This window comes from Myiozetetes cayanensis, unplaced genomic scaffold (genome assembly GCF_022539395.1).
Source record: "Myiozetetes cayanensis isolate MyiCay16 unplaced genomic scaffold, myiCay2020 scf7, whole genome shotgun sequence".
NCBI classification, from domain to species: Eukaryota; Metazoa; Chordata; class Aves; order Passeriformes; family Tyrannidae; genus Myiozetetes; species Myiozetetes cayanensis.
Window position 1 is genome coordinate 22,450,859 of NW_026087964.1, and position 25,967 is coordinate 22,476,825.

General features: G+C 36.8%; 1 protein-coding gene across 1 annotated transcript in view; it reads right to left on the reverse strand.

Moving 5' to 3' along the window:
• The window catches only part of GABRG1 (gamma-aminobutyric acid type A receptor subunit gamma1), a 58,452-nt gene that overhangs the window by 30,434 nt on the left and 2,051 nt on the right, over positions 1–25,967 (reverse strand). The window contains exons 2-3 of the mRNA XM_050338224.1: positions 11,831–11,979; positions 4,088–4,155 (exon numbers count right to left, since the gene is read on the reverse strand). Of these exons, the coding sequence (XP_050194181.1) occupies positions 4,088–4,155; positions 11,831–11,942 (180 nt within the window). The 5' untranslated portion in view covers positions 11,943–11,979. The remainder of the gene's footprint in view (positions 1–4,087; positions 4,156–11,830; positions 11,980–25,967) is intronic.

Below are 25,967 nucleotides of genomic sequence, written 5' to 3' on the forward strand. Positions count from 1 at the left end.
TCAAACCTTCAATACAAATGCAGTGATCAGTAGAGTAAGTGCAGTGACACACCTGACCACAGAGTACCCTCCACAAGTGCAATACAGCAATCTGTACTAGTATACTGATCACACTGATACTTGAATATTATCAAAAAATAAATATAAAAAAATCTGTTGCTAGTTAGTGCGACTGAGAATGAATGGAAATTTAGAAACCAAAGGATACTTAAAATTCCCCATCAGCACATTCTACGCAAAGTCATAAATGTTACAATATGACATGAAAAATTATATCTTAACAATGTCCAGGGCATGCAGCCTGCACACCAAAGTAGCACATCGTGTGTTCTGTGAGTATCTGATTTGCTCAGTGGTTTAGCTCTCTTGTGAAAAGAAAGGGTGGTGGGCTTCAAAGTATGGCTTCAGCTTGTGATCACAGACTTCAATGGATAATAAACAAAGATCATATGACAAAAGGCAAAGGATCCACTGAAGAGACAGAAATGTGGGAAAACAAGGAGGAAACTGAATTGTTCTAGTGAAGTGCAGTCCCAGAAATAAACCTTAGAATTTTCAGTCTGGGCCTTCTAAAAGTAGATTCCATTAATAAATATAAAGAATGAATAGAGACCATCATCTTCATCCACAACAAGGGAAATGAAAAATAGTAGTCCTCGAACATACTAAAATAGCAATGATCGCAGAACATTTCAAATTGTTAAATTGTGACTTACAAACACTTTTAAAAAGCAAAGGGATTTTAAAACATTATTTTCTTATATATCTCTTATATATTTCTTATATATTTTCTTGTATACATATATATGTATACACTTACACACAGGCTGATATAGACAGTTGGGTAGAGCATTTTCTTTTGGCCAGTTTTTAGTCTAACTATCCGTAACAACGGCTATACATCTCTATAGAAATGATCCACCTCTTTCTAACTATTTACTAAATGAAACTTGAGTAAATAGACAGGGGAAGTATAAACTTTTCCCTTTGCTCTTCATTTTCGACACAATAATGCAATACTGCTTCTGACTTAAGGAACTGCTCCTGCATTCCTTCTCAAAAAATTTCTCTCATTTGGTGTAGCAGTCTTTTATTGTCAGAGTTTTGATCAGATGCAAATTAGAAGATCGGGTATTCCTTTAGTTAAAGGAAGGTAAAAATGTCTTGGAGGGGTGCCATGCCTCTCCCAGCCACCTGAATTGCACACTTCAATGGTCCTGTCAAACCACAAAAGCTGTGGTGCTGGCATGGTTCTTCTCTGGACCCTCTGGGGCATCAGTATCACAAAAATGCATATATATGAATACATATGGTTTGGGGATGAATACAGGACAGAGAGAGCTAATGAGGCCAACAGGCAACATGGATCAACACCCATTTTTACCTTGGGACCATATATCAGACTCTGATACTTGTACAGCAAGCAGTGGTTGCTTTTCATTTGGCCCTAGTTTGGAAGCACAAAGGTAGTAAAAACCTAGTACTTCTAAATTAGGTGTTCAATATAAAGTAAAAACAGGCTCTAAATACCCATTGCACATCTAAACTCTCTTAAGAATTTCCTAGACCACTGCAGAGCCAGTGAGGATCAAGACTTTGGCCATAAAAATACACTTAGCTGCATTTTACATGATTATTGCACAACACATAGCTCTAAAAGGTCGGCTCTAAAAGACAGATTTAGTTAGCATTGAAAGCCTAAAAATTGGAAGCTGTATCCACTAATACAGACTTGTTAAAAATGTTGCCCAAAGAGATCACATGCTGTAGAAAAACATCTCTCAAGAATGGGGTTAATATAACATCTAGAATGTTGTGTAGTTCTTTGCTAAATAGTAAAAGCCAAAATACAACAGCCTTCAAAAACAAATTCTAATGAATAACATACATACCTCCCATTTACAAATATCTATTAAATACCAAGAGGAAAACTGACTGAATTCAAAAATAAATGTTTCCTTTCATAATATGTATCTTCTGAAGCTTTCAGTCAAACATACTCCCTTGATATGCTGTTTAGCATCATTTTCAGAAAAAATGCTCTCTACATCATGCTGTATTTTATCCTAACTTAATAGTTAAAGGACATCATTTGCCAGAGTGAATTAAGGTATCTGAAAAATGAATAGTCCAAAGGGGAACTACAGATAATGTGTTCTCACATTAAGTGATCAAATGAAGGGAGAAGAACAGACCTTGAAATGGAAGCAATGGTTAACAATCTCAAACATTATTGACTCCAGAGAAAGTGCCTTCCTAATAAAACCAACAGCTCACATAAAAACAGTTTACAGAGTCAAGTTTCTTATTATTTATTTTGATGAGAATGTTGTTTCCCAGAATAAAACATCTCGGTTTTTGAAACATTAATCAAATTCTTGACATATATATGTGTTATTTATTTTTACAAATGTTTGATTTTTTTACTGATGTTAGATGGTCATACAACCATATGTATGAACCATAGCAGGAAGATTTCACAGGGGCTGCAGAGACAAGAAAAGGGCATGGGAGATGGAGTAGTGCTACCCTGCAAGGCCAGCCCCATGCTGGTTCTTTAAAACTGGAAAACTGAAGCTGTAAGCATTTTGCATGCTCAGTTCCAGTGTATGCAATATTTACTGCCCACAGGCTGAAGGACTTACACTGGTTACTGGAAAAAGAAACTTCTACCACTTGCTATGTCCTCCTTACAGCCTGTCCTCAAATTTTGCTCCCTTTGTAAATTCCTTCAGAAAAGAATTGGACAGAGAGAAGAAAAAGAGATAGACTGAAGTAGGTAGGCAGGCAAAAACAAAGACTTCACTTATACTGGACATGGAAATTGGAAAATTTCCCCCATCCCATCACTCTTCTGCTCTGTCATGCATTTCATTATGTACAGTCCTGGCCTGAGACACAGACTTCCCTGCCACAGCCCCAGGTAATGGCAACCATAAGTTTATTAGACCATTATGCTGGAATGAATATCCTTTGCCACAGGTCTGCGTAATCTACTTTTGGCATCTCTATCCACAGTATCTAAGTACAACTGTTTTTTTCTGCCTGACTTCCTATCTATTCCCCACCCATGCATGATTACATAGGTCTAAACTACAAGATCCATAATCATAATTATAATTACAGTGCTCCCACCAAATACTCAGAAGACCCCTGCACTGCCATACTCCAGCCTCTGAACAAAACACTTCCCTGCCATGCAAATTGAATACTGTCAGTAATTCTGTAGGGAGAAGGTAAAGGAAAAAGGCAGGAGAGGGGTGAGCTCAAACACACCTGATGGTGAGTCCCTGCCTGAGTCCTGGGCAGCAGTCCCCAGGAGAAGTCATGCCAAAAGGCCTCTCTAAAGCCTCCAACACCACCATTTCATACAAATGTACAATCTAAGTGATTTAGGGCCGCACACCCAACTTCCTTAGAAGTGCTGTTACATCAGTGTTGGTACTAAATAGATAGGTCAGATCTCAACAGGTCTGCCAGACACTGCATGGAATTCATTGCTTAACTTCTAAAGAAACCAGTCATGTGCACATAGACACACACACAGACACACACACACACCCCCCACGCACCACACACACACACACACCACACACACACATGCACAGAAGAGAACGCAGAAGATTAAATGGAAAAAGGACAACAAAACAATTAATTTCAAATTTTTCTTTCTATGAATTTGAAACAAAAAGTCCAAAACAATAAATCACTGCACTGACAATAGTTTTAATCACAATTGCTGTGTCAACTGTTATTTTTCTTAAGCTCTGAAGAGTAGCTCCAGGAAATTATGCTGGCCCAGAGACAATCCAGGTATACATAGTGGAAATGCTCAACACAAACTAAAACAAGGATCTGATAAAACATACTCTGCGTGGCCTCATTCTTTAAAAGAAGATATATATTTTTAAAATTACAACTTTTTCAGATAGAGAGATGAAACATGTTTCTGCAATAACCAGTCATATCCAACTGCATAAGAATACACAGTAAAGAATAAAGAAATTTGAATGAGATTAAAATTATTTCATAATATTAACCCATAGCAACATTCAGATGATGTTTTCTGTCAATAATCAGAACTTACCATATTGATTGGGTCAACTGGGCCGATGCTGTTAACATAGACATCTGTTTCAATTACCGTAGTTCTCACTAAACAAAACAGTAACCATAATAATTATATTTAAGTAACTCTGTGCGTTGTTGGTGTAATTTAATCTATTTGACTAAAACAACAACATATCTGATATTCCTTTATTAGCTTCAGAATAATTAAATTTCTGGGTTTTTAGTACTTCAGAGGATCACATATGACTTGGCTCCCTTATTTCATATGAATTGTTAAAATTATCAACTTCAATTTTTTAGTTCATAATGCAATACCCACCTGTGTTTTGTGAACAAATGTAAGATAGATACAATAGGTAAAGGAAGGAAAAACAAACAAATGAAACCTCCCAAAAACTGTCTTCCAACTTAAAAATTTAATCATAAACAGAAAAAAAAAGTTTGGAAAAATTTGTTCATACAACAAAATATGACATCTGGGAAAAAATGTGTTTATCATCTGTAAGGAATCAATATGCAGTGCTTTCTATCAATTTCTACTGAGAACATGTAACAAAAATAAAATATCTTTTCACCACAGATTTCTTCAATTCATGAAGCTATAGCACCTAGGAATTACTTACATCCTTTCATCAGCTTGTTAATACGCTATTTCAAATACCAAATTTAAAGACCCTCAAGTGACAGTCATTTAAAAGTTAAACATTACTAAACTTTTTTTGCTTTAAAAACAGGGAAAAACACTTTCAATGTGCAGAAAAAGAAAAAAACACTTTTAAAAATATATTCTCTCACAGAATATACTCTCTTGTTTTGTGCGTTCACGGAAGGACACAAAGTCTAAGTGACTTCCCATGAAAGGCATATCTGAAGTACAGGAGCCACTGATAATTCCATTTTTTCCTCCTAACTGGTTTATACAGGAAAAAAGGCTCAAATAGAAGAAGTGAGAATGCATTTTGACTTCATCAGTTTATCAGGCATTTTTTTTCTAGCTTCTACTGGAGAGTCAAAATGGGGACACAAAAGACATATGTCCTAGTAACCAATAGAATGAAAAGGGTTAATAATAGAGCTCTGTTCGTCCCTTCATGATTTGACACAACAAAATGAAGCATCTTTTTCATCTGCAGATGAAAAAAGGGTAAGATACCACCAAAAAGGCATTTTGATTTCATAGAAGAGGGACTCTAGGTCGTCAGATTTAATTTCTTTATACTGCAAACCATTAGAGATCGCCCAAGTGCTCATTAAAAAAACTAAAATCTTAAGAAAGAAGATTTTTTTAAATCTCTAAAAACTTGAACAAACACACAGAAAGAAAAGGGTATCATTGACATCCTTGCCAGCTGCAATGACAGGTAAGATACGCTTCCTAAACATCTTAAGATACCTTTTCCCTGCCAAGAAATTCTCCCTGATTCCAAATCCATTTACTGGTGTGAGCCTAAGCCTGACAGAAGGACACACCAGTCAGGCTGCACAAAGGATTTTTTATGACCACACAGCATAAAGTCACTTGATCACCATCCTGTGCCCAGCGTGCTTCATAGGAAGTTTAAACTGATTCTGGAAACGAATTTATTTCCTGGGGGAAAAAATAAGTTCTTCTTGAGATGATCCCTGTGGGTCCCTTCCAATTCAGAATAATCTGTGATTGAGCTGCAAATGTTTTTAGTTTCTGCAGAGCTCATAAAGGAAAGGGGAAAACACAAGAATCCATATGCACAAGCTGAAATATCAGAGTTAAAAAAGGTTTATAATGTGTTTGTGTGCATTACACAATCACAGATATGCTGAGTTAGAAGTGACCCACAAGGATCATCAAGTCCAACCCTTAGACCTGCACAGGACCATCCCCAAGAGTTACACCATGTGCCTGAGAGTATTGTCCAAAGGCATCTTGATCTCTCTCATGCTTGACTACTTCCCTGGGGAGCCTGTTCCAACTCTGGCTGAAGAACCTTTCCCTAATATCCAACCTAAACCTCCCCTGACACAACTTCAGGCATTCCCTTGGGTCCTGTCACTGGTCAGAAAGAGAAGAGATCACAGCCTGTCCTTCTTCCCCTCACAATCAAGTTGTAGACTTGCAATGAGGTCTCTCCTCATATGTACAATATAATCTATTTAGCAAACACCACATCTCACAAGCAGATAATTTTTTTCTTTAATTTTACCACCCTATTTATTTATATAACAGCAACTCCACTGCTAGACCAGAACACAAGGAGATGGATCAAAGTGTATCTTGACTCATTGCTCAAAGAATGTTGAATACTTTACTATGCAGAATCTCTCACCTTGAAATCCAACTCACAAGTTTCTTCCCCTCCCACCTCCTTGTTTTTTCCCCTCTCAATTCTCATATCTCTGCTTATTCTGAAGGAGCTGATTACTCTGTAGATGCAGCCTCTTCCTTTCCAACAGCCTTTGTGTCATCTGCCAACTTTACTACAAAAATGAATTGCTGAAGTCATTCAAAATACCATTATTCTTGATGAAGAGTTTCCTATGAGACTCCACTATAGGCAGCCCAATCACTGATATTTCTTATTAACAACTAAATTTTGAGATCTGTCAGTGAGCCAGTTTTTAACGGGGGCTATGTCAATTTTATGAAATTCCAGCTTGCAGCAAGCAGTACTTCATCTGCCACAAGGGCTTTCCTGTAATGAGCAAGAGAGTTCATTTTTCCTTTTCCATACTGCACTGAGTAAAATTATTCATGGTATTAAGAGCCAGTGAAGAGTTTGAAAATCTGCCTCTGTTGAAATTATTTTAATTGACCAAAATAAGCCAGAGAAAGGAATCCAACTCAAGAACACTGGAAGAATCTGTTTTGTTACATTAGTTCTTCTGCATGCTACAGAGCAAAATGCTTCTGAATTAGAAGAACTAATTCATTCTTCTTATGTTCTTGAACCAGAAGTGATAAGAGTTCATGCAAATGACAAATGTTGGAAGAAAATACATTCTCAATAATAATTTAACATCTGTGTAATTACTATTGTTCATTTCCTCTCCACAAAGAGGTAACAATGAAAGATGGTTTGAGAAGATTTTTCTTCTGTGAATGGTTTTTATTTTACTTTAAAAATTTGATATCAGCCCTGAAAACACTACAAGTAGGAAGAAGGTGATTTCACACATCCTGTATGAAGTGTAAAACAGCACTGTAAACATACAGAATCTTCTAAGCAAGGGGAGAAAGGGCTTGCAGACTTTAAAGATTTACACAGAGACAGTATGATGCAGGTTAGAGTAAAGTAAGAAGGTGAGAGGATAACAGATTGCATATTCAGGAGGGAGAGAAAGAACAGCACCAAGGAGAAGCTGTCCACAAGGGATAGTTCACCAGCTGAAGCACACAGGGGACTTGTTTGGTAAGCCCACTCTAGAGAGAGCTACTCACTTTCTGATTTCCTGTTTGACACCTTTTTTTAACTAGACTAAACTTCTGGTTTTAAAAATGTTGTGGTATGTTGATTTCCAATTAGACAAATCATAGTGATAAAAATCTACCTCTATCATTGACAAATCATTTTAGTAATTGGCCTTGCCACCCAAAGAGTCTCTTTTATAGACTATATTTTTCCAGGCCCACTTTTTAGATTTTGATATTTAAAATATCTGTCTGCTGTACTTAAAATCTCTCCTTATCAGCTATTCTTAGTCTATAAACACCCATCTCCTGACATGAAATTATTATCATTAATATAAAAGGGCAGAACATTGCACTTTTTATTGCTTAATGCTGCTCCATTTTCATTACTCCAATCTATTACTTCAATTCATTAACAAATAGCATGTTAGTCCATCTAAATTTACTAACCAGTTCCCATAGTTTTCCATAATTCCCTCTTTTTCTAAGGAAGGTCTAAGACATATCACCTTTTTTTTTTTAATTATTACTTATCATACTATTTAATTTTAACTAAGACCACTTTAGATAATTTCATCCAGGTTTATTTTCTTTGAGCGTGTTTTCTATAAGTCCTCATTAGTTGCCTAAAGAAACATCCCCTCTAGGTGATAAAGCAGTTATTCAGCAAATAAATTAGGTGACTACCACATTCAGAAACAACAAAGGCCTTAAAGTTGTAATAGCTTTTAATGGAGTAATACAATTCTCACAACTAGCTAAGATTATTACTTTTATGATTATTTATGTTGACAATTCAGCCTCAAGTGTCTACAGCAGGCTTCCAACTGCACCTCTGAAGAATTTTTTCAAAGTGATTTTGATGAAAGCAGAGCCCTGTTCTCCAAACTTTTTTAGCTTTTCATATAAGAGAAACCCATCTTTAGCAAATACTCCTGCCCCACCACTTTTATTATTTTCACCATTTTCTATGCAGTGCACACATCCAGTACCTTTAACTTTCACTGAATATGCTCTTCTACATCTTAATCTTGTATTTTGATTTTCTTCAATTCTTGAAGAATATTCTTCATCTCAAAACACCTATCTCTTTACCTTTACTTGATATTTTCTTACTTGTTTCAGCTTATTAGTTTTCTGCCTATATCATACTTTCATCAATGCTACACTAAGATCACCTCTTCAGTAGAATATCTTCCTGCTACTCTTATTTTTTTCAAAATTAACACTTCCATTAGTCTCTTGAAAATCCAAGTTTTGTCTATGTATTCTTTGTATCCCAGGGAACAGGACTTTTCACATTAGTGGACTGAGATGTAATGTCCTACCCAGGCCCTGTTTATAGGGCAGTAATAACCATCCAAATTTCTCTAGGTATGCAATTTCTGTATGTCCATGACAATTCTTGAAAATTCTATCAACGATGACTTGCCTCAAACTGATGATTGAAATGCTTTGTATAAGTTGCAGATATGTGATGATTATTTCCAGACTGATCAGTTGTGTTTCACCCATACACATCACTGCTGGAAAAAGTGCTCTGTACGTTGATAGGATAATATTAATACATCAGTGTCCCTAAGATGTGAGAGGTGGATCAACGTGCAGCTAGAATTTAAAAAGGAAAGTTCAAAAATAATAGCTACTTTTATGCAGAACTGATGCTTAAACAGTGTGGTTATAAAATCAGGCAGCCAAAAGTTAATGTTACAATGAGAATGATACTGCTTTATTAATATATCAACATACCAAAGTCGTATTGTAATTAAATGTTATTTATACCACGGATAGGAGAGTTCATCTGGTAACTACTATTACTTCATACTGAGCAGACGCTACTTCAATACTAGACCTTCAGTGTTAGAACCTGTATGCTCCAAGCATCTTAAAGCCTACTACATAAATTGAGTTAAAGACAAGTAAGATTAATAAAAGTAGCAAAGGGTAGCAGTCAAGAAATCACTACAACTCAAGGACATTTGAATGAGACAAACAGAAAATGACAGAACAGTTTTCTCCTATTAGATTTCAGCATTATCTCTGGTTTCAATTTTCATTTGGCTTTCCTTTAGCATGTCCCTCAACTAACTTCATGCTTAACAATGAAACCCTTATCTCACTCTGAGATGCTGAAATTCTGTGTCAACATCAGGAAGAATACAAAATTCTGCTCTGGGATTCAAACCCAAAATGTCCAAGTTCAAAACAAAAAATGTTTTTATTGTAAATGGACTTTGTAATTCAATCATAAGAATGTTCAGTGGGATATTATTACTTTGAAAGATAATGAGAATTTCAGTTCAATAACCTTGTTGTACAAGTACTGACATACACTCTGAAGATATGGAATCTGGCACCAGATTTTATCCACATCTTTGAAGCAGACTAAGATGAACAAGCTATAGACTGGTTTTGTTTTTCTCTCTTAAATATCTGCTGCAGTTCTCAAACAACTAGACAGAATGCAATGCCTTCACCTGAAGTCAGAAATTTCAGCTGATGTTATCCAGAATTTCTGTTTTGTGGCAAAAGTCTGCAATTTACCCTCCATCCAGAAGAGAATCAGTCTCAACCTTTGTTTTCCTGAAAACAAAGTGAGTACTCCCAAATGTCTCCTCATCACTCTGGTTGATTATGAATAAACTTTATTTTTCAGTATAGTGGGTGGAGGCAGGCCCCAGATAGCAAAGGTCAGATTGGTACAGAAGTATTGAGAAGAGAAAGGGAACATTTATGTGAGAGAAGATAGAACTAAGTGTCTTTTTTCAGGAACTGATATTTTGAATCCAAAAAGCTGTACACTGAGTTACTCACAAAAAGGAAGAATTCTTGCCCTATCAAGACTCAGTATATAACCAGAAAAGTAAAGGTAAGCATTGCATCAAAATTCTTCCATACCCATCTAGGAATCACAGAATATTCTGAGTTGGAAGAGACCCACAAGAATCAACAAGTCCAACTCTTAAAAGAGTGGCTCATACGGTGATCGAACCCACATTGGTGTTATTATCACCATACTCCAACCAACTGAGGCAATCTCAGTGTATCTAAATCCATTTGAAATGCCAGAATAAACTCCTCTTCCTTTGTATTCTCTCCATTTATTTCTAAGTTTTATGGAGAGAGAAGAGACAAAGAATTCTCTTTTCTTTCAACCCCACCTACCAGCTAATCATTAGAAGGAATCCTAGTGGAGACAGTTTATTCCCTCATAATCACTTTGCTGTCTGTTGTATCAAACAGGGAAAAAGGGCCCAACAGTAATTCTATACATCTGTCATACATTGAGAATTTAAAGAAAAACATGCTGGAAGACCTTCCTTGTTGTCTAAATGTTTATAGTAATTCAATTAAATGAACATGAAGAAAAAGACTTAAAACAAACGTTATGAGATTCACATGTGATTATATTATGACAGCAAGAGAAATATTGTCTTTCAACATCTTCAGGATAACAGTCAACAATAAAACAGAACTAAGAAATTGGGGAAAGAAAACAATTTGTCAGAAGCTTTCAAAAGAAACTGCATAGTTTGAGATGGCGTCTCTCTCTTGTCTGACATAAATGAAATAAGCAGTTGTATTGTTTATCACATAAGCACCGTACAGACTTTGATAGGAAATGTCAGGTATGTAACAAACAATTATGTCCTCTACCTCTCTCTTCACAGTTCAGGAAACAAACTCAGAAAAAATATATTATTTTTCTTATTTGATCCAGTACGCATGTGGTAGACAAGAGCTGCCAAGCTTTCATGTTTTATGTTCTCAAAACAAGATTCTTCCAAATATTTACACTTAATAATTATCTGTAAATTGGTGCTTTGACTACTGGAAGACAAAATTACCTTCCTACTAGCTGCAAAGTTTGATTTATAGCAATGCACTCTTCCTTCCTATATTCCTCTAGAAAAGATAAGGTCATAAGTTATATTTTTAGATTCCTGTGAAGTTTTTCAAAATCTGAGCTAAGGGGACAAGAGAACTGGGTTGAGTTATATTTTTCTACAGTAAGAGTAAAACCTCTAGGAGTAATTCTTTAATAAATTCCTACAGACTCAAGATCAATTTTTTACATAATCATAGCTGGTTTATATCCACATTTCTTTCTGTCAGAAGATGTTTGTTAAAAAAAGCAAATTATAATTGCCTTTTAATGATTTATTGTAAATTTCTCACTGTCCCCCAAAACCAAGTCTACTCTTGCCTAGAACATTATTTTTATCAGTTCCAGGAAACCACTGCATTTAATTGCTGTTATAGCTAGGTTGCTATCTTGAGTTTTAGAAATTGCAATAAGTGGATTTTTGTCATCTTTGACAACACCATCTCTATTCACATTTTCTATTATACTGAATCATTTCACGAGCTTACCTCCAATATCTGGCCGAAGCTTATTGTCATATCCTTGAAGTAAGGAGTCCAGTATGTGAGTTACATCTCCACCATGAATCTTTGGTGCAAGGACCCATGTTTTATTCACCATTGGATCTTCATCGTCCTCATCATCTGGTTTATCAGCTCTATGTGGAGTGAATTAAAAAAAAAAGAAAAAGAAAAAGAAAGAAAAACAAGATTGGGAAAAAAAAACAAGAAACAGTGAAACTGAATACAGAAGAGGTGAAGAAGAAAGAGATAAAATATTGAACACTATTTAGAGTACTTTATAAAAACCCAAATGCATTCTGGTGCCAACAGAAAGAAGCAAGCCCATTTTTAAAATACCAACATTTTGCTTTATAGAGGCATTAACACAACATCTATACAGAAAAACTCAAGCCATGAGTCAAACCCATAAAAGCAACAGTAGGTATCATCTTCCTCTTAGCCTTTTCCTGTTTTAAAACACAAAGTGTAATTCCAAAACTTTTCCCTACATGTATTTCTTTTTCAAGTCGTGGCAAATATTTCTAAGGGAAGCTTAATCATAATAGATCATGGTATCAAGAGCATTAAGAGAATCTCTTTCCTAGCAGTCTCTCTTCTAACTATGATATAAAAAAATAAGACTTGTATACTTATTCAACTCCATTCACCTTTTAGGTAAGCAAACAAACATTACATCCATGTGCTATGACTAAACATTAGCAGAAGCTGTAGTCATGTGTCAAGCTACATATCTGCATGTATATATGGTTAACTGAAAGGAATGGTGCACCACTTTAAGACCATTTGTTAGCTACCTATTTTATCAAGATGAAAGAAATGTACAAGGAAAACACACATTAATTTATCACCTATCCTTTAACTAGATAAGCAGAAATATATAGCTAATCACTAAGTCATTGAAAAAAATTGTAACACCTTGGTTGCATCTGAAAATTAGCTCAGATCAAAAGGTCAAAGAATGCCTGGAAGGCATTTTCTTTCCATTTCAATCAAATGAATATGGACTTCAGTATTCCTCCAGTGCTAAAAACTGCAATCTATATTACTCATCTACTTTATTTCAAGGAAATGCTATGGGCTTGAGGTCAAGTAAAGTGCATCAGATGGATAGCAGTAACTCTGACAGTCGCACAACCTACCTTCACAAATGGGCACTGGCTAGCAATTACAGAACATGTGCAACCCCTATAAATCAGATCCAATGTTAACATAAGTACAATATTCCAGTAAAAGGAAGAAATTAAATTACTATCCTAGTGCCAATTTGTATTGTACACTAAAACTAAAAATGTTACTACTTTATTATTTGAAAGGGATTTAAAGAACTTCTAAATTACACAGACGTATTCTGACCTCAAAACTAAGGCTGGTATTTTTCAGTAAACTTCCTACAGGAAACCAAACCTCTAGTATGTTCCACATGAAGACTAGACAGAAAAAGTCAGGTAAGGACAGAGAAAGAGTAGGTAAGCGTGGCTTTTACTGCAGTCCTTTGTGGGAATGCTTCAGACTGGTCTGTAACCGCAAGGCCTTGCATCACCTCTTGGATAACACTAGCAAAAAATCACAACTATCATGGCTGTGCAAACTGCTTGGTGGTTTTGGCATGCCTGCTTAATTTAGGAAGTGAGACAGAAACCTCAACTCAACAGTACCCCAACTCAGCAGGTCCCCAGAGGATGAACTGTTTGGATATCAGGGCTTTCATACCTAGCTGGCTGCAAACAAGTTGAAAGAGTCTGTTAAAGCTGAAAGTACTATGACAGCTTCCCTGTAACACTCTGAAAAGCGCTTTCATTCTTTTAAATTGAAATGCACTATAAAATACTTAATCTTTACTGCACTACATAGACATTACAGAAATGTCAGATATTAAATATTTAACATTTCCCATTAGCAGGATCCCACTAATGGGAGCACTAAAAGAAGTAGGAAGCTAAGTTTTGTAAATGTACACTCTTTTTCCCTCAAAGCTACCTATTGCCATCTCTTTCATGTTTTGTTACCACGCAGGTTTTTTTAATGTGTCTATTTATGGTCTGCTTGCAATTTTTGGCATCCAATTACTATATAAATTGGCTTACAGTTGCTCAGAGTAGAGAGGCAATCCCAGGCTTTTCCTGAGGGCATTAAAATGATGAGGAGTAAAAGTTAATTTATAAGTAGCTCTCTAAGGAAAGAGACATACTCACTGCAAAACTGACCTTTTCCTTCTTCCTCTTTTTGTCCTCCATCCCATAAACAGTAGAATGTACAGTGAAACAACCAGAGCTCTGTACAGATCCAGGGCACCTGACTCACTGGATCATCCCAATTATTTACAGAGAGTCTGAAGTGATTGTGACACTATTTTGTCCTGCTTTAATGTTCTTTCCACAATATTATTAAGAACTGCAGAGATTTAGCCAAAATGAAAAGTACAAGAAGTCATGCCATTACTACCAAAAGCCAACAGGAATTACATCCACAACACCTCCACTCACAGTCACTTGAATATCTTGACCTTTCAAAGAGTTCTTAATTTTATTTATAGATTCACAGGACAACTCAGGTGGGAAAAGGATCATGAGATGTGTCTCTAGTCCAGACTCCTACTCAAAGCATGGCTGGCTCTGAGGTCAGAGCAATTCGCTCATGGCTTGATCAGACTTGGGTTTTGCAGACCTCCAAGGATGAAAGCTGCACAACCTCTCTGAACAATCTGACCTCCACTTGTTTCTTTTCCATTATTTACTATATTTGAATAAATTTTAAAATTGACAAGAAAAAAATTAAAATACAAATCCATTTCAAATTTTCACTTTCTGTCTTGCTTGATTGGAGGCCCTCTGGTCCCCTCCATAATTTTAAAACTCTGAATGGCAAATAGGTATACAGCGAGAGCTTAGAAAGCTATTAGTGTAATTCCAGAGGGAGAGGGAAAAATTCCATCACAACTTCTGAAAGCTTTTCCAGACACTACTAAATAAATCCATTTAAGAAGATACTTTAATTAGAGGCAACACTTATTTACTTAGTGTCTGACAAGTTTTGGCTTGAAATGTGCATTTCTGACTATTTACATGGAACTATCTGATTTTATCTAGAAAATATTGTACACTGAAAGAAGTGCCAACCACGAGAAAAGAAATACAGTAGACTTTCATACTAATACACAAGGTTAACAAGAGTTTGTGACTCACCTATTCCTTAGATAAACCACCAAAGAGACCAACACAAATCAGATAATAATAACCAGATGTGGAGGAACTGGATTATTGCTGTTCTACATGGCGAAAACAGCTATTATCACTCTGTCTATTTCTATCTTACTGGGCTTTTCAAAGGCTATTGACTGAGATTAATCCATCTCATAACCAGAATACCACCTCTTTAAAATGTGCCCAAGATCACCAAGCATGTAATAAAGACTGTAATGTCCTTGCAATGCTGATGGCACTCAGTTCTACAACTTTGATTCCTAAGCCATAGCCACCGGTGTGCAACAGCAGGACTGGTAAGAAGGAATGCTGCAGGCTGGAACAAGGAAGTGACCCAGTGAGCAGATCAGCTGAGATGTTGTTACCAGCATCTAATCAAGCTTGCTGGACTACAGCCTTTAAAGAGACATTCACTTTGGAAAACATGATTCAAAACTGTTACTCTTTTACCAAGTTACTGTGTATCTCCAGCTCTTTACGCAAGGTTTGGAATGGGCTAGAAGGAAAGATAGAAGACAGCAAACCTCATTTCTAACCAGAAAAGAAAATGTTAAATTCAGGTATGCCGTTCAATTATTTAGCAGCAGTTAACTTTGGCTGAGCACTTTTTTACTTCTTTGCCGTTAAAATAAATCTAACAAACCTATGAAGATTAATGTCAATTAACTCAATTCTCACTGTAACAGTAGTACTTTCCCCTCTCTCTCAAAACCTCAGGAAGAAAGGCAAACTTAATTAAAGAGGAATTCTTTTCCTTTCCAAGTTCATCTAAAGGTTATTTCACTATACATAGAAGATAATACTTGATCCTCTCTCCATCTACTGTAAAATACATTTTTTCCAACAAAGTTCAGACAGTAGCTCTTTTTCAGAATGTCTGGAGAGACTATGACTTAGAACAAAAATACAACATCAAACATTAAAACGTTCCTGTTCATGGCACAGCCCTACTTTACATCTTTTACTGGAGGTGCTAATCCTGATTTTAATGACTTTATAAATAAGAAAGAGACCTCACTTCTTAAGATGCTTGTTGTTGTAACACTTCAGCTAGCCTCATAAACTCAACAGTAAACTGCATGTACACAGTTAACAGTAATTAGGCAAAAAGTGCCCCAATTGTGCTCTCTGTCCTTCAGCTAATTGGAGGCATTACCATGACTAATAAATCCCTGAGCACAAGTGACTAATGACTAAATAAGTCTTTTCAACATCAGGCAACATGCTCATCTTCAGACATTAATGTCATAGGTCTTTGTTCTCCTTTAAATATGAGAAAAACCAATCAGGTGATCTTTGAGTTGCAATTAACATCTGTCAAGTTATGTAATGAATTGGGAAAAAAAATGGATATAGTGAAAGTGTTCCTACTGCTACTTACATCATGCATGTCTAAGTATTACACACAGAAGTACACATACAGCATAAGTGGGAGTATTTAAACATGGCAAAGCATCAGTTTAGTTGCCCATTCCCAGGCTCCTATTCCCATCCAACACACACAAGGATATCCAGTCCTCCAACCTAGGTTGAGGAACCTGTAGACTTCTAGAGCAGTAGAGACTTGGCAAGGAATATGAGTTGTCTCCACTGATGCTTCATATCTGTGCACAAGCAACTCAATCAAGCCCTAGGTATCCATGAGGTTTAGACAACCTGCATAGTGGCCTTGTCTATTTGGAGATAAAGTAAACCTCCCATACAAGGAATATTCTGATAAACGTTTCATAAATAAATAAGGACAAAAGTCATCATTCTCAGATAATTTCTATGCTAAAAGACATGGAAGGAATATATGTACCTTTTTCCTGTCACCTTATGCACATTAATGAAAACAGTAAAACTAATTGCATTACTTCATCTAGCTGAGGGACTTCAGTTGCTTCAGAAGTTTTACCAGTACAGGGGTAGGGCACAGTGATACTTACCTAAATGATGAAACATGCCTTAAGACAGCTGTGATTCACTGGCTTTGCCTCCAAGTATATTATCTAGATGTCCTTTGTCTAAGTATAATACAATTTAACCTTTATTTTCCATTACTTAATAAACAAACAAACAAGCAAGCAATTTCTCTCAACTTTCAGAGAAATGGTAATGCTTCTTAACGTGTAAACATGGGAGAATATTTTGTTAGCAACAATACTGCTTCAGAGGTTTGTCAAAATAGTGCATTTAAACCAGACAGGGCTTCCTAATAAGTCAGTCATGACAGATAAGTTTCCCAGTGAAGTGTTCCAAGAGATCAGACATCTAACCGGGCACTAGCTTACTGCAAAACACCAAACATTATATGTCTGTATGTGGTAAAGAAGTATATTTCATTGCCCCATCAATAAGAGGTCAGAGCTTGTCTGACCTAGCCAAATTCCACACATGAAAGAAGACCTAAAGCATTGCTAAAAAGCTAAACATGGTCACTGACACCCCAATGTCCAGTCAGACATTTGTACAGAGGCTGGTGATGACTGATTTAGAAGGTAGAAATCTAAGTACTTAGGTACATGTCATGTGAATGACCAAGGCAAAGGAACAAGTATAGATGAAAATCTGAACTCTAGAGGGATTATAAGTTCAAGAAGTGCCTGAAACAGGGGAAACTTCCTTAAATAGAGCACAAAATGCAACTTCACCATGGTAGGAATGAATAATTACTCTCATGTCAGCAATTTAGATTACACATTTGCATATTTTCTTAGATCTTCCTAAGATAAAACAAGGGCCTCAGATAGACTCATAATGTCCTTAGAAGCTGAGAAAGGATTGAGACTCCTGTACATACACAAATATTACTTCTTTTCAGTAGCAACAATAAACAGGACCACGTAGTCATGACTGCTGGAATAGAACACAATTACATTTTTCTACAGAAGATTTTCTTGAAAGCTCACTATCACTGCTAGCTGTCAATAGTGAATGGTTTAACCATGTCTCAAGATTTATCTTTCAAACTTGATGGCTGACTTCATACTCATCAGTCCTATTACCTTTCTGCAGAAACAAACTCTCTTCTGCATTTCATCAGCAGCAGCATCACTCATATGCTTTATGTGCCACAGAAAAATTCTGGGAAAATAAACATAACTGCAAGCAAAGAAATACAGCTACTGAAAATACATCTCCAAAAAGCATTACTTGCTCTTCCTAATCCTGTAGGATATAGAGTCACTGATGTTGTATTCCTTCATGTTCATCCTTCCAAAACTAGTTTAGACATTGTCTTGACAAAAATCTCTTTTCCCCCCATCCATTCCATCTCAGATGCTGTCATCAATCTATTTCCCACTCCTTCTGCCCTGCCAGACTTTGGCATATTCTTTTGTGTGTCAAACTGTATTTCACTCTCCCATTGAAGTATGTTTTACTTATTCCCTACATCATTTTTTCCAGTACATCTACTACATACTGTTAGGTTGATTCTTCTGAATACACACAGTGCCTTGTGCTCTTCATCTTCTCCAAAGTCATATTTGTCTGGCTATTTATAATTTCTTACCCTGTTTCCTCTTTCCTTTCTTCTTCCTGAGTTTTTACTGAAGGGATGAATCTGGACCTTAATTACCAGGGAAAAGTGTAGAAAAAATATTAGAAATAAGGGGAAAACCCCACAAAATAAATTAAAAAACCCACCCCAAGAGGATTCCTGTAATTTTCCACAGAAATTATTAATTTCTACATACAATTTAGAAGGGATCTTGGGAAGTTTACTTCTAGTCAAAGGAGGGTCACTGAATTCAGACAAGGATGTTTACAGCCTGATCCAGCTGGGTCTTTGAAAATTCCACAGACAGACATCCCAAAACCTCACTGGACAACTTCTTCCACTGTTTAATTATCCTCCCAGTGAATTTTTTTGTTTAAACCTAGTTGGCATTTCCTGTGTTGTAATTCATCACCATTGTTTCTCATACTCTTACCATGCAGCACTAGGAAATGCATACCTCTGTTTTCTTGATCACCTCCCTGTAACTGCTGGGGGCTGATGCTGAGTTCCCACAAAGCTATCTCTTCTCCAGCCAGATCAGCCCTCTCCCCATAGGGCAGATGTTCCTGATTGACCAGCTCAGTAGCTCTCTACTGAGGTCCCTCCAGTTTAAACCCAAAACTGTACACAATATCTCAATGCAGTTTCACAGGCGTTGACCAGAGGGAGACAATCGCTTATCTTAACCTCCTGAATGTTACCTGGATCCACAGCCCGGGAGGCTGCTGCCCTCTTTTGCTGCCGAGGTTCCATGCTCTCCACTAGGAACTTGAGATCCTTTTGGAAGAGCTACTCCCCAGCCAGCTAGCTCCAGTCTTATTGATGGGGACTTGCCACCCAGGTGCAGGACTTTAGCACTTACCTTTGGTAATTTTATAATATTGCCATAAATCCATTACCCAGCCTCTCTTCCTCCTCTTAAACAGCAGCCCTGTCTGCAAACATAGGCTTGGTAAAAAAACAATCTTTCGACATAGAAAGAAATAAATAGTTTTCAGGAAACACTATGCTAATACCTGTATTCCTGATGTTCTGAGCAGTTCTTGTTCCAACCCAGACAAATGAGGAAATAAGACACACTTCTCACTTCTCTTTTCTTGCATTGATTATTTGTAATCATTGAATACAAACTTGCAGAACATGATGTATGATTTGTTTTCACTGAATCACAGAACCATTTAGGTTGGAAAAGACCTCTAAGATCACTAAGTCCAACCTTTGATGGATCACCACCTTGTTAACTAGACCACAACACTAAGTGCCACGTCCAGTCATCTCTTGAACACCTCCACAGATGGCAACTCCATCACCTTCCTAGGAAGCCCATTTCAACGCCTGAAAATCTTTCAGTGAAGAAATTCTTTCTGATGTCCAGTCTGAACCTGCCCTGGTGCAGCTTTAGACCATTTCTTCTTATTCCATCTCTAGCTGCCTGGGAGAAGAGGCTAGCCCCCACCTTTATAACCTCCTTTTAGGTGATTGTAGAGAGCAATAAGATTGCCCCTGAGCCTACTTTTCTCCAGTCTAAACAACCCCAACACCCTCAACCACTCCTTTTAAGACTTACTCTCTGAGCTCTTCACAGCTCCATTGCCCTTATCTGGACTCACTCCAGCACCTCGATGTCTTTGTTGTACTGAGGGGCCCAGAACTGGACACAGTACTCAAGGTGTGGCCTCACCAGTGCCGAGTACAGGGATAACCATGGCCTCGCTCCTGCTGGCAACACTATTTTGGATACAAGCCAGGATGCCATTGGCCTTCTTGGCTACCTGGGTACACTGCTGGCTCATGTTCAGCTGTCTGCTAACCAGCACCCCCCAGGTCCTTTTCTGTCGGGCAGCTTTCCAGACACTCTGTTCCCAGCCTGCAGCGCTGCCTGGGGTTGTTGAGACTCAGCACTCAGCCTTGTTGAACCTTACACCATGGGCCTTGGCCCATCATTCCAGCCTTTCCCTCTGCAGAGCCTTCCCAACCTCCAGCAGAACAACACTCCCCTCATCTTGGCTCACAACAACTGGTTAAATTATTGATCATAACAGCTATGCTTACTGAGTAAGTACACCTCTTCCTCTTTTTCTGAGAAATATATTCATCTTCCTCTACAAAATGTCTTCCAAGTAAAGCCTTCCATTTATTGCATGTGACAAAAATACAACCTATTAGGAAGATAAAGCAAGCTTTAGCGTAACTTGTACTGCCTTGACTGAAACTGAAGTCTAAGACTGAGAAAATTCTTAAGGAGATTTATTTCAGCTGGACTTGAATCAAACCTGTAAATGTAAGATAGTTAGTCTTATTTTTTTGGTCGGTAAGTTTTACCTTCTTTTTGGGTTTTGGCCATACCATACAATCAAATAACTGAAATGTAAACAGACATAGTCCACTGTTTATCCAGACCAACAAGCAGGGAATGAATGAAGACTCCGAGAACAGAAGATAAGAGGATAACCATAGAAAATTATAGAGCCTAAGTAGATATAACTGAAGAAGGACAAACAGTACTAAATAAAGGTCAAAATACCTCCAAATTGCTGAGGAAGGACACGGTGATGAAAAGGCACCACTTCTCTGGATATGTGAAATATGTACTAACTATGGCAGTATCAGATCTCCTGGGAGCTTCAGACTACAATCTTCACACGACAGACACACATAAATCCATGTACCACATGTCAGCACACCATCCAAGAGGCTGCAGATCTCTGTCTACACTTGACTGATGAAAGGTTAATTGTCATCAAGTTCAAAATGAACTGATACACTGTTGATGGGCTAAGTGCCTTGATCCAAGAAACACTTTCCATAGTGAAACTAGCCTTAAAACAAACGTATGATAAACGAATGCTGAGAACCATAACCTCAATAAAAAGCAGTCAACCTAATTAAATGCCATCCCATAGTCAATAAAACATTCACCAAATTGCAAAGTCAACTTTTTTAGATTCTATTTTAAAATATCACCAGCATCTCAATAAATATATCAAATAAGCTCTCCTTTATAAGGCATTTTCAGTCATTCAAGCTGATGGTATTTCGACATATCCATGTGAACATTTGTTCTAACACAATTCACTGCACATTTTCTGCAAAATCTTCAGGTAACAAGACATCTACTACAGCCCTTCACAAAAACAAGCTTATATGAAATAATTCCACCTTCTGATACACATATGAGCAGGTACCAACCTCCTCCCACAGGAGGCATAGAAATGTGTATGGACTGAAGTAGCAACAGAACCAAAGACTTGCATTGAACTGTGCACCATAATTGTGGCATATAGGTAAATGTGGCTTGAAGTCACAGAAAAAAACATACAACTACAATAACTAGCCAGCATATCCCCATGAGAAGTTCAGTGAATGGCTTCTACTGAAATTTTAGTGTAACTGTCATCAGACGTTATGGACTAATCCAAAAGCCAATTAAGTTAATGAAAAATTGCTCAAAAAGGTAAATATACTGTGTAAGGACTAATGGAAATATCTAAACCAAGTAATAAAAAGCTTACTGTGTCTCTCTATAAACAAAATTTTCTCTTCTCTGATGTAATTTATTGTATATTAAATATAAAACATATCTCTTAAAACAGGAGTATTACACTTTTTTTAAGATGATGACTAAAATTTATGGTTAGCAGAGGTGTCCTCTGCCAGACGTAACCCACAGGCCATAAGTTGGATGGCCCTCATGGGCAAAGCAAGAACCTAAGGTGCAGGTCCGTAGCTCACCTGTAGCAGGTCTGGCAGAATCCAGTACATATTCAGTGGTTCTATGGTCATGAGATCCAGTACTGTTCTTCTCCAGAGAAAACAATTAGGGCACTTTATTTTAAAAAATGTCTACATAATTTATTCTGTCCCGTAAATATGGCACTGGACAATGAGAAAAAATTATTTTCATGACATAATGACAGTTAAACACCTAAATGAACACTTAATGCTACACCCATTTCCTAATAAAAATTCCATCTGGTTGAACTTTATTCTGAAAGATAAATTGGACAATAATATTATAATAACGGCAATAAAACTTAATCCCTCATGGTACACTGTCTTAAACAAGAAGTCATATTAAATGAAAGGACTAACAATCTAATTTAATCCAAAGGGCATATATCTCATGTTACCTCAGATTTTTCCTATTCACTATGTCTTTCTTCCTGAAAACAAATAAAAATGACTGCATAGAAATTTGGAAATGCAGAATTAGCCATTCACACCTTATCAGAGATTAATGCAGTGACACAGAAAAGGATTTGAGGATCAAGGTAGAAAGCAAAGAGAATACCTGAGCAATATTGAAGCTAATCCTGCAACAGACTATCTGTGCAGTATTTTATAGTAATAGTGAACCAATATTCCATGTGTATCTACCATTAATGAGGCTAATAATTACATAATCTACCCATTTTTAAGTATGCTCTTCAAAGAAAAATGGAAAGGGTTTACAAAATGGTTAAGGAAATCAATACTTTCTGAAGAAATGTAAGTAGCTCAGTTTCCTTATCTGAGAGGAAAATGTAAGCAGCTATCAAGTTGCCTCTTGAACTGCGTATACCAGGTATATACTTCAAATAGTAGTTCGAAGAACTGTAGTTAATTTGACTGTGGTATATCCATTCTGCATAGAGTGTCTCTGATTGTGACATATTTGTATAGAACTTTCATTTTGGATTAGGTCATTCATCCTGCAACAACTGCTAGGCATTTAACTGCACTGCAGCTTCCCATCTCCAGGAGGTGAGGAGGTTTCTACAACGCATTATGAAAGACTTGACTGGAAAGAGAAAGGCACCAGGATTTTTTCTGACCAAAATGCTGATTCCTTTAAGAATTTTCAGAATTCACTTGTAATGGTCTGAGTTCTTGTAAAGGGAAAGCTAGGCAGAGATACACAGGATGAGCTTTCATGACTGCTTTCCCTGTTGAAGAGCAGATGGATGCAGACCATGCTGTGTTCCTGAAGAACAGCTTTAGCCATTGGCTGCACCCTGAGGTTACCCTGCAGAACCAGAAGTGTCAACCAAGACCTGGATTTCCCCACAAAAAGATGGACAAGGGATCCAGTGACTAAGTAAGCTGTAGCAGGTGGCACTGGGAAAAAAAAACAAAACAGTGTAGCAGAAGAAAGCAAGAGATGCACTGGTTGAAAGCCAGAAAAAACCTCAGTCTAGAAATACTGTACAATACTTCACTGGATTCCTCCTCATGATGTCTTTATGCAGGGACTTAGAACAGTTATACTGAAGGAGCAAACCTGATACAGAAGCCAGGGTAAATTCACCAGTTTTGTTTGTTCTCATGTAAGACTGGATTGTCTCGACAGATCCTATTGACTGGAACGTCTACCAGTTAAAGCATATTTTATAAACTATTTTCATTTTTGCCATACCATTGAGATTTTCCTCTTCTTTGAAATAAGTTCTGTACTGATGAACTACTGCTGATCTTTCTAGTCTCTCTAGTTTCCTCTATTAGTTCAGTTTTGGTGAATGATTTACCATTTTAAGTTTAGATCTATAGAATCAAGTTTTTTACATAGGCGTATAATCCACTGAACTTACCACACTATTTTTAGTGTTAATAAAAATGTTTGCACGTGTGAAAATGTAAAATCAGGGCTCATGTGTCATCTCCAGATTAATTCAGTTGCATCTAAATTACTCTGTACAAATTATTACCATTCAGAGAAATTGTTAAGAAATAAAAGTTAGTGTCATTGTCATCCACAACCCTTTGAAAGGTTCCTGACAGTTTATTACAGCCATTTACAATTAACAGTTGTCTCTGATCCTCTTTATCAAATAAGTAATAACATTATTTTGCTCAAGTACATGATCAATTTAGTATGTCATGCAAGAAAGGGTTATGCAGGTAATTAAAAATGTGCTAGTACTCTTCTCTCATAAAAGGTTCAACAAAAATGGGCCTTGAGATGCTTACCTTTGGTTTTCTGTGAGTACAACATACATGACTCTTTTAGTTGATATGTGTGATATCCTAAACCAAAGCAACTCACTTTCAAACAATGAATATGCCTAGTCTGTATAAGTGGTCTTACTTACTGGCCATAGAAACTAGGTGTTCTAATTGACCCAGATTGTTGCAATTCCCCTACAGCTTCAAAGAAAAAACACGTACTACCCCAATCCCCTTGTAATCAACTCTGTGGACAGACTTACGTATTCAGAAAAAAAGTTGAATAAGTTCAACAAGTGCTCATCTGTAACCTTTTCTGTCCAGCTCAGAAAGGTACCCATGGTGTTCTTTGTAGCATTAGGCATATTTAACAAAAAGAAAGTTAAAAGTAATTGAAAATGTGGCTCAATTTGTTAAGAGCTTTTCTTTTTTTTTTTTTTTTACTGAATGACATAGTTGGAAGGTTTCCTTGAAACCTTGTAAGAAGATTACGTGCAAAGAATTTCTCAATATTTCTCAATATCTCTTTAAACTTTATACTAACAAAAGAAATTATTAACAAACTTTTCATAAAATAAACTATATTCTAAACCACTGGGACTGCTTAATAACAAGTTCTTCACTGTCACATCATGAGTAAAGCACATAAAAGTGCGGATAATAATGAATAAACATCACAGACACTCAAATGAAATGGTAAATCACTATCATCATGCACTAAGAAACCAACGTTGTTATGACAAGTTTAACTCTGATCCAGGAATTTATATGAGAAGAAAACGTACGATGTATTATATATTTTCCTAATAGATACTTTGAAATAGAAAAGAAAATATTAGATGACATTTGTACCTGCTGACAGTGCTCCCAGTTGCATTTAAACAGAGCATTTGTAATTGCTTTTAGAACATCAGATCACAAAACTAAAGGGAAGATATGGCCAAAATTAAGTTAAGCTTACAATATACTGTTAGGCATGCTGACTAGCACATACTATTTAAAACAGTATGAGTTAGAAGAAATGTTACTGTTATGCTGCACCTGTATGGTTGGAACTAAGGACATAATTATATTGTCAGCTCTTATGCTCTGCCTATGAATTATCTGTTTGTTTGAGTTCAACAAGAATAATGGGTTTGCCGAACATTTAGAACTGCAGTGACTGCTGGGTAACTACTCTTTCCCTGTACATATCTTATAGAAAGGTTCACAGCCCAATTTCTGCTACAGATGTCTGCTATTGACAAAAGTAGTCCTTCAAAACAATAACTCATGAAGTTACATCAAGTGCATTGGCCATTTTGGTCTGTTTGTGCTGCAGGTGAAGAACTGGGCATAAACAACTGTTTTACAGAGTTCACTTTGGTGGGGGAAGTTTGGTGTAATGTCACACTATCACTTTTGGGGTAGTACCTAAAAACAATAAACTCTTGGTTGGGTTCAAGTTCCAGTGTCCTTGCTCAGGCTTTAGCTCCATTTGTGACAGCTGAAACAACTTTACTCACACTCAGTGCAA